Genomic DNA, 14284 nt, shown 5'->3' on the forward strand with positions numbered 1-14284 from the left:
AACATTTGCACCAGATACCAAAGAATAAAAAACACCATGCTGTTTTTATCAGAAAATTTAATATATATAGCTATTACTTAGTGTGCTTCAGTGATTTTTCAGACTGAAAGCACATTCTTTAATACCACCAAATAATACTCTTTGCTGCACATAACACCTACCAAAGTGGTTGAGTCCTAACACCTAGAGGATTACAAGCAGAGGCGGATAAAGATTTGCCACGATCAGAATGGGACTCAGCTGGTGCTCACACGGAAATCGTTTTATATTTAGGAATAATCCAATTTAAAATTTTACTTCTCTATGCTTTTATTCTGATGAGCCACAAATGCACATTGTGATTTAAACACTCCTTTATGACATTCTTTAACATCTAATCTAACATACTTGCTTGGACCTTTCTGACCCTGGCATTCCCAAAGTCCTCTCTCTCCCAAAAAACAAGTGAACAGGCATTGAAAACTATGAATCATCATTCTTTAAAGGACCTCACATTAGGAATTCATAGGTGCTGGTTTGTTTTTTTTGTTTTAATCTTGGTCAGAGTCTTCAAGTCTTAAGCTATGAATCATTGCATGAGAATCAAAGATCTAATATTTGTGTCTTAGTAGATATGCCATGACGTGTAGTAGGATGTTAAACCTTTTATCTGTCTGAAATGTAGGAGATCTGAGCCCTGCTTCTAGCCTGTCCTTTAAGAGACATTGGGAAGGAGATGGGTAAAAGGACCTAGGAGGGTTTTGAGTTCCTCGGCTGTATAAGATGGAATTATTTGAAGACTGCTAAGGTCCTCTTTCTCTTGACTTTCTTGAGCTGAAACAAATAAGACAATTGTTGGATCATCGGCGGCCCCTGGCAATACTGCCCCACCCCCGTCCTCTCCCACGTCTCCCACTTCGGATGCCACTGCCTCCCTGGAGACGAGCAATCCTCATGCCATCCCGCGTCGGCACGCACCCATTGAACAGCTTGCTCGCCAAGGCTCGTTCCGAGGATTTCCTGCTCTCAGCCAGAAGATGTCACCCTTTAAACGCCAGCTATCCCTGCGTATCAACGAGTTGCCTTCCACTATGCAGAGGAAGACTGATTTCCCCATAAAAAATGCAGGTAATGCAGCATCCACCTGACTCGCTGGTGCTCTAGCACTGAAGCATCATCATCACTCCCAGTGCAGACACTAATCCCACCAAACTAGCCACCCCCTCTCTCTGAGGCTGGTTGATGGTTATATGTATCTCGTGTCATTACCCACTGGGAGAAGACTAAGGTTCTTGGAGGGGGACGTGAATTGTTCATTTCTTTTCAACAAATAGGTAACAGAGCCACGATGGGAATTCGTAGACTGAGCTACAAGGTTTGTGGTTTGTCCTGATAGAAGTACACTACCTCTCAGCCAACCTGCTTCCAAACATCAGGGGTATCGAGTTTCTGTTCTTATTCTACCATTTGGGACCCAACAGAGAATTAATTTAAAAGGCTTTGGAAACACATCTATTCAAATAGCATTAGTGTCAGTGTATCAGAAGAAATGGATAAGTGCTCATTGTCCTCGTGGCTCGTTGGCTCCATACAGAGGAAACTCTTAACGGGTTTCCTGTTTAAGTCGAGAATCTATTGTTCATCAGAGACCGTGGGCTTGCTCACACATACCCGTTACCTTCCAGAACTGCCACACAGACCTTTGTGTGGCCCCTGTATAGCTGGGCCAGCCCTGGTAGCTCTGTCCTCCTCGTAAGACCCGGAGCTAAAGTGTCAGATCTGGTCAGTGCTTTCATTGGGCTCTTTTTTACTTTGCTCTGAGCCATGTCGAGCCAGTGCTCTAACAGGATATGAGGAAGCTGTGTTTCACTAAGACACTCCCACTGATGATATATGAAAGTCCAGAGAGTTAAGTTTTTTTGACATATGAAACTAGACCTACACAACAATTGGACTAGATGATTACCGAGGCTCTTTCCAGCTCTCAGCTCCTGTAAAAACGGAAACTCCAGATGCTTTCAGGACCTTGTCTTCAGTTCTCCCTCTGGAGCAGATGGGAAACAAAAACTATTCTTTCCATAGCTGAGCAAAACAAAGGTTCAGCACACATTATCAGCTTCCCCAGTGACATAGAAGTATCCCAGAGTCAATATTAAGAACAAAGGCTCTGGAGTCCTGGACCTCAGCTTGCCTTTTCATATTATCACTTGCTACTTTGGTGTTTTTTGTTTTTGTTTTTGTTTTTAGAGCGGGGGTGGGGTGTCTAGTGGGAGAAGGGACACAGAGAGAAGGAGAGAGAGAGACTCTTAAGCAGGCTCCACGCCCAGCACGGAGCCTGATGCAGGGCTCAGTCTCACACTCTCCCTGAGCTCATGACCTGAGCCGAAACCAAGAGTTGGACGTTTAACCGACTGAGCTACCCAGGCGCCCCTATACTTGCTACTTTGGAAAAAAAAAAATGAGTGATGACATTGTCATGGCTTCTTACAGAGAAAAAGGTGGAGCTGCACTGGTGCCCCTGACTTTAACCCACTTCCTGACAGAGTTATTAAGTGGCTCCAGAACTGTACTCAGACCTTGGGAACTAGTTGGAAGACAAACAGGTTGCAGATGTCTTCCAGAAGGATCTAGCTTAACTGGCACAAAAAGAGAACACCAAGTTCTCAGTAGTTTCACACAGGAAGATACTCCTTAGTACATGAATTGTTGACATTTTGTATCAATTTTTTGAAGCTGCTTTTATAGCCCCACTTGACAGTTGAGACTTTTCCTTTCACAAATAAGGGATGTGTTATAAAATGCCACCTTGTGTCATACTGTTATATTTCAGGACTATTCAGTTTTTCTGTCTGGAGCCATTTTCTGTTTGCCTTGCAGTGCCAGAAGTCGAAGGAGAGGCAGAGAGTATCAGCTCTCTGTGCTCACAGATCACCAATGCCTTCAGCGCACCCGCCGAGGACCCCTTCTCATCTGCCCCAATGACCAAACCAGTGACGGTGATGGCACCACAGTCTCCTGCCTTTCAAGGTGTGTGCCCTCGTGGCCCATTCAGTTGTTCTCTTTGACGCTTGTACTTTTATGGCACAGCTCACTGACTCTAGGTTGGCATCCTGGGTTTCCCAAGAGCTGGTCAGACCCATTAATTTCCCTGTCTGATAATGTCTCCGAGTCATTAATTCCCCAATTCCACAATGTCTTTGTGCTCTGTCCCCACTCCCGTTTCCTGAAATGTCTGCATTCATCATTTTGCTTGTACCTGTCATCTTTGACCCCATTCTGTTAAGAGCTTTTGTAGTCCCCAACTCACTGCTTTATTTGCCACTTAACTGTTAAGAGTCAGAGTTTCCAGCTAGCTCACTAGAAGCAGCAGTCGTCAGAGTTGGTTCCAATGTATGCCTTTTTTTTTTTTTTAAGATTTTATTTACCTGTCAGAGAGAGAGCGCACAGGCAGGGGGAGCAGCAGAGGCAGAGGGAGAAGCAGTTCTCCCTGCTGAGCAAGGAGCCCAACAAGGCCTCGATCCCAGGAACCCGGGATCATGACCCGAGCAGAAGGCAGATTTAACCTACTGAGCCACTCAGGCATCCCACGGTGTCTGCTTTCTTTAGCAGAGTGGTTCTCAACCCAGGGCAGTTTTGCTCCTTTCGGGGAAAATTTGGCATTCTTTGGTGACATTTTTGGGTGTTACAGCCTGGGAGGGGTGGTTGCTACTGTCATATGCATAGAGGCTCGGGATGCTACTAAACATCCTTCAGTGCACACGAGCTGCCCTCACAACAAGGAATTATCTGGCCCAAATTATCAATAGTGCCAAAGTTGAGAAGCCCTGGACTCACCTAGTCTCCACCCTGTCACGAGAGGCTCATAAAGAAAAAGGTATTTCTTTTGGCTCTTTAGTTCATTTCATCTTCTATAACAAGTGTCCTAAAATTTGCCTTTGTAAAGGCATTGAGGAGTTACTAAAAGTTGTTGTTTTCATAGATGCCGAGTTAATAGTTGGTATTGACTCTGAAGTCCACAAAGAGTCTATATATAATTTAAATTACAGACTTCTAGAATTTGAACTCTTATAATCACCATTTCTTCATTTCTTTTGAGAAAGAGCTCAGAAGTTTTGCTGTGGAGACAGTACCCCGTTCCCGTCAGGAAGCTACTACATGCTTTCCTTCAGAGTCTCTTTTTAATAACAGAAACAAAAAAAAAAATCCATTATAATCATGTGCACCAAACGGCTTTTCATTTCATCTAACAAATATTTGTAATACCTATAATAGGCACAATTTATTGAGCACTTACTAGCACAGTGTCTGCCATATCTTGGTAAGGACTCATGCATTTTCTCATCTCATTTAATCCCCACAACAACCCTTTGAGGTAAGCATTACAGTTAAGGAAGATGAGGCTCAGAGAGGTTGAGCAAATTGCCCAAATGCACAGCCAGGATTTAAACCCAGGTCTTTCTGAATATCGTACCTGTTCCACTCTGTTGCCTCTGTGCCTATTTACAATGGGATGTACAAAACTGAATAGAACATAGTCCTTTCCCTGCCTTTAAGGGGCTCCCAGTCTATGGGAGCTCTAGTTGTCAGTTGATAGTTCTTAGGACTACAAAACTTTTAGACAAGCCTGGGGTAAATAGTACCAATGCCATAAGCATGGTTGCCTAGTCTTAAAGAGGGAGTGATTAAAGCAAAGGGCAGGGGAAGGTGCCTGCTTGTCTGCTCCAAACTAAATATGATAGAGAGCTGGACTAAGGAATAGAGACTGATGGATTAGATATCTGGAGTAAAGGAGCAAGGGTTAAGAGATTTTTTAATAAAAAGAGAGGAAAGAATAGTAGTGCTTTGAGATATGACCATTCCTGAGGGGAAAAAAATCTTCAAAGAAGAGAGATGAAATTAATTCTGTAGTGAATTACAAATTTATTAAGCAAATGAAAACATATTCCAAGTTTGATTTCTCATTTATAGTATGAGTATACCAGCTTTATGGGGTTTTTGAGAGAAATAGGATGATGCACGCTGAAGTACTATTAATGAAGTACTATTGATGATCATAAGGGATCATTATATTTAACCCATTGTTACTGTTGGCATAATTTGATCTTTTGGAAAAGTGGTAGGAGAAGGAAATGCTTTATCTGCATCATTATGCCAAAGGCTAAGCTATATCTAGAATAGATTTTCGCTGCTTGTAAGACAAAGCAGCTCTGTTCAGCTTAATTGGAAATTGTTTTTCTAGGTTTCATTCCCTCTCCCCCTATAGACAGATTTTCCTAGAATGGTCATTTGACTTTTTTTTTTCAGTATAGCTATTTTATTTATTTATTTATTTATTTATTTATTTAAGGGGTTTTTTTTTATTATTTATTTATTTGACAGAGAGAGAGACAGTGAGAGCGGGAACACAAGCAGGGGGAGTGGGAGAGGGAGAGCAGGCTTCCTGCCGAGCAGGGAGCCCGATGCGGGGCTCGATCCCAGGACCCTGGGATCGTGACCTGAGCCGAAGGCAGACGCTTAACGACTGAGCCACTCAGGCGCCCCTTCAGTATAGCTATTTTAATGACCACCTCTAATTCCCTTTTGCCAGAAGGTTTGTGTATCCACTGCAAGATGGCATGGTTATCCCAACACCAACTTTTCTGTCTTAACCTGTTCCACCAGTATCGCACATTGGCCTGACTGACCCAGCTCCAGGGGGTCGCCCGTCCACCCTGCATGAATTGACTCCATCGATGTTGTCTGCTCCCATTGTAGCTAATGGCACTGACTCAGCCTTCCATGTGCTTGCTGCTAAGCCAGCCCATACTGCTCTAGCACCCGTAGCAATGCCTGTGCGTGAAACCAACCCCTGGGCCCATGCCCCTGATGCTGCTAACAAGGGAATTGCAGCCACACATTCGGGTAAGGTGGCCACGGATGGTGGTGAGGATTCTGGGATCAGATGAGTGACGCCGATTAAGAAATCGACCATTTACCTGAGTGGGAACCAGGGAGAAATCCTTTTAGGAACAGTATGTTTCCCTCCTGGAAATACACTACTATTAGGAAAGGATGGTGAAGGAGAGGAACTCGAGAGATTAGATTTGATAGTTCTTAGGACTACGAAACAGAATCACCCCCTAGAGCTTTCATAAAATACAGATTCCTGGGCCCTGAGTCGACCACTGAATTTGGAGATGTGTGGACATGCCTGCAGCAAGGGGGTACCCCGCTTCTTACGATGGCAGGCCTACAGAAAGGGCTGCCAAAAGTACTTCATATTTTTCTATACTTTCTAGTTTTCCTATAGTGAACACTCGTTAACTATAAAATCGGAACAAATTTTAAATAGTAATGAAGGCAGTTCACCTGAAGGATAACATGTGTCTTGAAGCGAGACAGGGACCACGAGGCACATTGCCAAGTTACTGGTTATTTTCTTTTTATTCTGTTAGAGCAGAAGGTGAATCACCTTGGGCCTTCAGAGCATGTGCAAGCTGGTTTCTGTAGCATGGAGGAGCCGCAGCAGTAGGAAAGGGTTTCTGATGCCAGCCAGCTGCCTTCGTTCTGTGTAGTCGAGCCCTGTCTAGACAGCTCCTCAGCATGGCTGAGACAGCAGCATGGTCTGACAGGTTCCCTTTGTCCTAAAACAACCCCTCCTTGGCTGGTAATAGAGGCTTTTCTCCCACCGGCCAGAACCACAAAGTATCCCATTGAGGGACTTGTTCCACATGTTAGGCTCATTCAAGTAACCAAGGTTATCAGGAAAGAAAAGAAACCCCTGAAGATTCTGATTCGTTTGTCTCTCTCCCTCTTGTTCATTCCCAGGGACCGAGTGGGGTCAATCTTCTGGTGCTGCATCTCCAGGTCTCTTGCAGGCTGGTCACAGACGCACTCCCTCTGAGGCTGACCGCTGGTTAGAAGAGGTGTCCAAGAGCGTCCGGGCGCAGCAGCCCCAGGCCTCAGCTGCTCCTTTGCAGCCAGTTCTCCAGCCTCCTCCACCCACTGCCATGACCCAGCCAGCGCCGCCTTTCCAAGGGAACGCATTCCTCACCTCTCAGCCTGTGCCAGTGGGCGTGGTCCCACCCCTGCAGCCAGCCTTTGTCCCTGCCCAGTCCTATCCTGTGGCCAATGGGATGCCCTATCCAGCCCCTAATGTGCCTGTGGTGGGCATCACTCCCTCCCAGATGGTAGCCAACGTGTTTGGCACTGCAGGCCACCCTCAGGCCGCCCACCCCCATCAGTCTCCCAGCCTGGTCAAGCAGCAGACATTCCCACAGTATGAGACAAGCAGTGCTACTGCCAGTCCCTTCTTTAAGCCGCCTGCTCAGCACCTCAACGGTTCTGCAGCTTTCAATGGTGTAGACGATGGCAGGTTGGCCTCAGGAGATAAGCACACAGAGGTTCCTGCAGGCACCTGCCCAGTGGATCCTTTCGAAGCCCAGTGGGCTGCATTAGAAAGCAAGTCCAAGCAGCGTACTAACCCCTCTCCCACCAATCCTTTCTCCAGTGACTTACAGAAGACGTTTGAAATTGAACTTTAAGCAGTCTCTATGGCTTATGTATTTTGTCTGTACTTAGCAAGGGGGTCAAAGGAGCAAAGGGAACTTTGTGTTCCCAATCAGTATACTTTTCACCAATCCCAAAGGTCCCAAGGCATGTCCAGGCAGAGAGTGCTAGGAGAGGTGATTTTGAAAAAAACGGAAAAAACATTCCTAGAGAAGAGTTGTCTTGCAGTTAGGCTAAAGAAGTCAAGGAAATGTTTCCTTCTGTCCCCCTCCTACTCCCTCAGCCCCTTACAAATCTCTGGCAACAGAGAGGCAGAAATATCTGAACAGGAATCTGTATTCAAAGCACATTTACTGGAATTCAAAACACAATGGAAGCAAAACAGTCTCCCTTTGTTTTTCAGGCCATTCACCTGCCACCTCTCAGTACTGGCCTGTCTTAGAGATCAAGAACATGGTGGCCTGTGCTTGGGCTGGGGACGGGAGGCAGGCTAGGTCGCCAGAATTCCCAGGAGAGCACATCAGCAGCTGCCCAACAGAGCTATATTTTAGGGGCAAAGTTGAGCTTCCACTTTGAGTAAGAATAAATATTATAAATATATATATCAAAAAAAAAAGCCAAAATCTTTATTTTTATGCATTTAGAATATTTTAAATAGTTCTCAATATTAAAAAGTTGTATGAGTTGTAAGTAATCTTGCCAAAGGTAAAAGGGTTAGCTGTAAGAAATTGTACATAAGATTGATTTATCAGTGATGCCTATTGAAGCGGAGAGAGGAAAGGTTGGGAGTTGCAAACGGGGTCCCTAGCTTATCTGGTATCATTCATTCTAAGTAGCACATTGCAGCAACAATCATGCAAATGACCAATACAGTCACTAGGTTGTAGTTTTAAAGAAAATGAAAGAGCAGTATTGTCCTGGTTTTAAACCTGTGATGAAATTCTAATGTCATTATTTTAATGGAATCAATCTAAATACTCTATAGAGAATATGCATCTTCTTTCATATACTGCTGCAGTTTATGTTAATCCTCTACTTAACACTAAGGTGACAATGACAGAATCACATCCCTCAATGGGGAGCGCAGGCTACTGTGTTGGTTTGTCATGTGGGTCTTGTTTTGTCCTTTAGGTTTTGTCCCCACGAGTTTTGTGGGGATGGAGATTCTAGTTTTATTAGCTGTGTGTGCGTCTGTCCCCCCACGTGGTGAGCAGAACGTCCCGTTGCCAGTGGCGGCCTCTTGACCTCTGGTAACAATGTGAGGTCCCATCTCATTCTTACTTTTGAACGTTGGCCTTACAATCAAATGTAAGTTATATATATTTGTACTGATGAGAATTTATAATCTGCTTTAACAAAAATAAATGTTCGTGGTAGAAGCTTTTGCCCATGAAGGGCTGGTCTTTCCCCTTTTCTTTATTAGCAAATGTGTTTACTTTTAGTTCTTTTTGGTCTGTTCTTGCTCCGTTCTGCTGCTGCTACAGAACTCTGGTTTGGTGGCTAGAAAATCTTTTATTGGGACTATATATTCTTTATTATTGAAGTATAATTGGCATACAGTGTTACCGTTTCAGGTGTACAACATATTGATCCAACAATTCTATACATTACGCAGTGCTCATCACAATAAGTGTGGTCACCATTTGTCACCATTCATGCTATTACAATATTATTGACTATACTCCCTGTGTTAGACTTTTCATCTCTGTGACTTATAACTGGAAGATTGTACCTCTGGATTAATCCCCTTCATCTGTTTTGCCCACCAGGACTAGTATATGCTTAAAATTCACTTTTGTGTTTCTGCTCTAGGCTTTGGTTGACCCTAAGCATATCTCTGATGTCAGATTCTTGCTGCTCAAAGTGTGGTCTGGAACAGGAGCATGGACTGCACCTAGGAGCTGAGTAGAGGTACAGAATCTCAGCACCACCCTCCCCACCCCCAGCCTAGTCATCAGAAAATACACTGGAACCAAGGTTCACCTTCTGAAGGGTCCTGCTGGAGCGGTGAGTCTCAGCCTTGGATACATACTAGAATCACCTGGGGAACTTTTAAAATCCTCACACTGGCCCATACTCCAGGCCAATTAAATCAAAGTGGTTGGGGGAGGACCCCAGGTTGTTTTGGTTTTTGTTTTTCAAGTTCCCAGTATGGAAGAGGGTTGAGAACCACTGGTCTAGCTTGAGTGTTACTCTTTCCTGTAACCTTAGCCCACTACTCTGTGATAGTTCTGAGAAGAGCTAGCTAACCTCAAACTTACCTTCTGAATGATGTTGCCAATTGGCAAGAACTGGGGAGTCCAAGAAAGTAGCCCTTAGTTTCCAATTTTTATAGCAAACCCAGCCATGGTAAATGAAAGGGGATCCGCCTCTGTATTTTTTTAAGTGGAAAGAAAAAAATACCTGTGCCTCTCTAACCCATGTTTCCTTTGTTGAATGAGAGAGAGACCAAGAAGTATCACTCAGCCATGATGCAGTTTGTCTCTTTTCCAACCAGTGTGTTGGTAGTAAAAGCTTTCCCTGTAATGCCTTTCTTATGTCCCAGAAAAACCTGTCACTTAGATCCAGCCAGTCCTCTGAGGATGTGTAGGTTAAAGTGGAAAGGGACCTGGAAGCTCATTGAATCCAGGCCTCTTGTTTAGCACCGAGGAACTGGAGGTTCTGAGAGATGGAGAAGGACTTCTTCCTACTCAAACCATTTCTGAAACTACTTCGTTGTTAATGTATTGCCTTCCCCTCCTTTGTTCCCCTATCCTGCTGATGCCTGTTTTTAATAGTCTGGCTCTGCCTCACAGATTCCTGTTTGGGGAGGAGAGGCTCCCAGCTAGTCACTGTACATAGCAGGTCAGCTTGCTGCAGGGGTGAGGTGATCCTCACAACCAGGCTCTGCATGTTGGCCTTAGGAGGAGGGCTTCGGGCACTAGCTTCCTGAGGAAAGGAGTGCCCCCACTTCTGGCATGCTCCCATCATCACCTGCTGCTTCTTCGTCCCACATCGTGTACTGAGCCTTACGTGCCATATTCCACTTTGGCAAGAGCTTTCACAAACATGCCATTAACTGGACGTACAGGTGGCAGTTGAAGCTGATTGCCACACTGCCTGGAAGGGTGAGGTTGACTAGAGCAGTGAACCACTGTTTGACCCTAGAGGAGATGGGAGTTCTAGCAGGGAAAAATGGCCTGACATGGCAGGAATGAGTGTGCCCCGTGTGAGATACATGTTAACTCTAAAACCATTACACACCTCCCCACTCAGCTTTAAATGAATCGAGAACCCTGGTAGCTTGCTTTAGAACCCAGTGAATTGATCCTGTATGACAAATGATAGAGGGAAGCCGTAAAGGGTGTCCCTATCCAAGCCGACTCCTCGTGCCAGCGAGCTGTGGTGCCAGCGGCTGCCGAGGCACAGCGGGGCGTGGCAGGCTGAGAAGCCCATTCTCTGAAGGGTAGAGCCCTTTGGCAGCCAGAGGCCACGGACCAGGAGTTGTTTCAGGACTGGGGCTGCGGCTGGCCTTCATCCCTGCCGCCGGACAGGCTGAGCGTGAGGCTGGACGCGGGAACAGCTAGCACAGCAGAAGCTGGAGTAATACTCGTTGCCACAGAGCTGGGCCTGCAGGATCAGATTACAGTTGGCCAGCTCAGGCTGATCCACACACTCCCTGCTCAGGGCCCTGGGCTGGGCGGGCAGTGCTGCAGAGACAACCAGGGAGAGACAAAGGGGTAAGGAAGCTGTGGAGGCTGAAAAGTCTCACCTCCCCTTTCTTTGCCTTAAGAGGAAAGCAGCAGAACTGCCAGATTCCCAAAAAGCACAGTTGCTCTGTACTCTTTATCACCTGTGTGCATCTCCTACCCCCGCCACCGCCGTGGGCCTCATCTGGGCACGCAGTGGTCCTGCAGCCTCAGCCCAGGGCAGACTCTCAGGCGCTGACTACACATGATGACACCTCTTGAAGTTAACTCCCTACCCTTGCTGTTGTGACCTGAAGAGCTGAGTGACAATTGCCTTAGCCCCTGGATTGGGAAGGGAAGGTGGGGGGATCAGCCCTAAGTAAAATTTTGAGTTGGGCCAGAGCTGTCTTGTCTCTTTCTCTCACTGCTGATTTCCTCTAACCTCAAAAGGTTTGTGCCTTCAGTAGCCCCAGTTTATCTCAGTCACTTCATTCCCCATCTTCCCAATTTTCCCACTGCCCCCCGAGAAAGCAAGTGAGCATTAGGCAAGGCGATTAGAAGAGCCTAATGAGCCATGGCTCAAACACTGCACTAAACACAAAATGCTCACTGCTGCCCCCTCTGAAAGTGCTAGGAGCTTCGGGAACTTAAAAATCCCTGTGAGAGGGCGGCCGGGCTGGCTGGGTCTGTAGAGCAAATGACTCTTGATCTCAGGGTCGGCAGTTCAAGCCCCACAGTGGGCATAGAGATTTAAAAAAAAAAAAAAAAAATCCCTGTGGGTGTTTTATTCCGCTGCTTCATCTTAGGACTGAAGTGGCCTCATCTAGTTAACGTCCCTTTTCTTTCTGGAAGGGGCTCTTGTGACTCAGCTGGACTTAGGCCTGAATAGCACCGTCCCTAAAGTCAGACCTCCTGGGGCTTATCTTCATCTCCTCTCCCCCTGCTTCCTCCCAAAATACAACAAAAAAGATTATACCTCAGTAGTCTTAGTACCTGATTCTGTGCAGGTTAGGAATATCAGTACAATGAGAGTACTAACTACAGCTGATCCTTAAACAACATGGATTTGAATTGCGCGGGTCCGCGTGATTTTTTTTTCACTAAATACTATACAGTACTGTAAATGTATTTTCCTTATGATTTTAACATTTTGTCTAGCTAGCTTTGCTGTAAGAATACAGTATATAATACACATACAATATGTGCTGTGTTAGGAGGGCTTTGGTCAACAGGCTATTAGTAAAGTTTTTGGGAGTCAACGTTCTATGTGGATTTTTTTTTTTTAAAGATTTTATTTATTTATTTGACAGAGACACAGCAAGAGAGGGAACTTCCACAAGCAGGGGGAGTAGGAGAGGGAGAAGCAGGCTTCCCGCGGAGCAGAGAGCCCGATGCGGGGCTCGATCCCAGGACCTTGGGATCCTGACCTGAGCCGAAGGCAGACGCCTAACGACTGAGCCACCCAGGCGCCCCTCTATGTGGATTTTTGACTGCACTGAGGGTCGGTACCCCTAATCGCTGGTGTTGGTCAGGGGCCAACCGTACCTACATTTATATAAATATCAAGCCATTTAGGCATATTGTTTTAAAAACCAGTAACTTTGATAACGACTTTCTCTCAGCAGTTGCAGCCCAGGGCCTGTCAAGGGCCCAGAAGTTAGGTGCCCAGCATGGTGGTTAAGCATGCCAGCTCTGGAGCCAGACTGCCTGAGCTCAGTCCTGGCTCTCCTGCTTCCCAGCTGGGTGATTCGGGGCCAGTTACTTCAGCTCTCTGCCTGTGCTTCCTCACCTGAAATGGAGAAGGGAACAGCACCTGGGGCATACAGTGACTGTGGCTAAAATTTGAGTGCTTGACCATGTTTTGCTTCATAGCCTCATTCCCTCTCATTCAAAAACAGTGCACGAGCCCCTGTGTTTTATCCCTACAGTATTTTCCGTTTCTCACCCCCGTCTTTTAGGCCAGAAGGTTGGAAGCATGTCCCTTACAGTAGAGCATGACTAGCTTAAAGCCTGCTGCCCGGACGCTGACACTAATTCCAGGATGCCACCAGACCACGAATAGGGCAAAGCGAGACCCTACAAAAAGCCTAATCAACAGAATGAATCAAAGAGAGGGGCGAGAGAGCTTCTAGTCAAGAAAGGTGCCCACAAAGTAGGAGATGAGCAACACTCATCCAGCAGAGGGCAGGAGAAAGGCGTCCTGTCCAGGAAGCAGGTCACATCAGACATTTCAGTGTGCGACCACACAAGCAAGAGCCCCAGCAGACTTTGCCATCAGACAAGTTTCTAATTTGGCTTCCCATGTAGACGTGTCTACAAGGAGTCACAAACATGAACACGTGGTCCCCTGACAGCTCTCTTTCTCACCCAGATCTGCATTCTGGTTTGTAAATCTGATTGTAGACAAGAGATCAATCTGCTGGGCAGGGCGGGGGGCGGGAAATGGCCCCGGTGGTCTAGCACTTTTGTGAAGGTAATGCCCTCCCACAGTCACCAAGCCTAAGCACCTAGTGATGCTGAGCACTGAGCTGGGCCCTGGGGACTCGAGTCTCAGTGGCTATCCTAAGGAGCTCAGAAACCGGAAGCCTACATGTCAGTCTGATTCACTGAGCGAGATTTCTACCACGGACCTTCAACCTCTAGTGCTGGCCTCTTCCCACCCACAGCATAGTAGGCCCAGTACCCCTAGTATAGCAGCTCTCCTGGTGCGTGCTGTGGCCCTGACGCCATGAGCGTCCAGGCAGACAGCACAGGAGAGGTCCTGAAAAGTCTGCTTCGGGCCTCATGAGAAGCGGCAGCTTGGCCCAGGGCACTGCCTACCGGTCAGTCAGTGAGCCTGGACCAAGGACACATGGAAGGGCAGGCTGGGCGGAGGGCAGGCCTCCCACTCCCCCTTGCCCTCTGGCCTCTTTGACTATAGAGCTCATGTCTATCTTACCAATTCTGAGATGCGCTGATTTTCCCATTTTAACACCTCTCAAATTGGACTGCGTCTGAATTGATGGTGTCTTAGCACTGTGTCATTTAACAGTTCTAGTGGCATTTTTTTCTTAGTGGTATGAAACTGATTGTTTTACAACATGGTCCTTAGGTTCACTGATCTATAACTCTGGGCAAGAGCTGAAGAATATAAACTACTGAATAACGCA

At 46.3% G+C, this 14284-nt stretch overlaps 2 protein-coding genes across 16 annotated transcripts in view; one reads left to right on the forward strand and one right to left on the reverse strand.

Moving 5' to 3' along the window:
- NUMB (NUMB endocytic adaptor protein) overlaps window positions 1–8848 on the forward strand; it is a 190810-nt gene extending 181962 nt beyond the window's left edge. For 8 of the 10 annotated variants that reach the window (XM_034993363.1, XM_034993365.1, XM_034993367.1 and 5 more), the window contains 4 exons: window positions 814–1107; window positions 2857–3006; window positions 5641–5880; window positions 6787–8848. In XM_034993363.1, coding sequence (XP_034849254.1) covers window positions 814–1107; window positions 2857–3006; window positions 5641–5880; window positions 6787–7502 — 1400 coding nt within the window. In that variant the 3' untranslated portion in view covers window positions 7503–8848. The remainder of the gene's footprint in view (window positions 1–813; window positions 1108–2856; window positions 3007–5640; window positions 5881–6786) is intronic. The other 2 variants (XM_034993371.1, XM_034993372.1) reach the window with 1 other exon arrangement.
- Window positions 1–14284, reverse strand: part of PAPLN (papilin, proteoglycan like sulfated glycoprotein) — a 95930-nt gene that overhangs the window by 52896 nt on the left and 28750 nt on the right. For 3 of the 6 annotated variants that reach the window (XM_034993353.1, XM_034993354.1, XM_034993356.1), the window contains one exon: window positions 9617–11156. The exons of 1 other annotated variant lie outside the window; for it this stretch is intronic. In XM_034993353.1, coding sequence (XP_034849244.1) covers window positions 10981–11156 — 176 coding nt within the window. In that variant the 3' untranslated portion in view covers window positions 9617–10980. Of the gene's footprint in view, window positions 1–13; window positions 814–9616; window positions 11157–12746; window positions 12925–14284 lie in introns of those variants that run through there. 2 more of the 6 variants (XM_034993355.1, XM_034993358.1) reach the window with 2 other exon arrangements.

Source organism: Mirounga leonina, unplaced genomic scaffold (assembly GCF_011800145.1).
Source record: "Mirounga leonina isolate KUSES-001 unplaced genomic scaffold, KU_Mleo_1.0 Mir_82, whole genome shotgun sequence".
Classification (NCBI taxonomy): Eukaryota; Metazoa; Chordata; class Mammalia; order Carnivora; family Phocidae; genus Mirounga; species Mirounga leonina.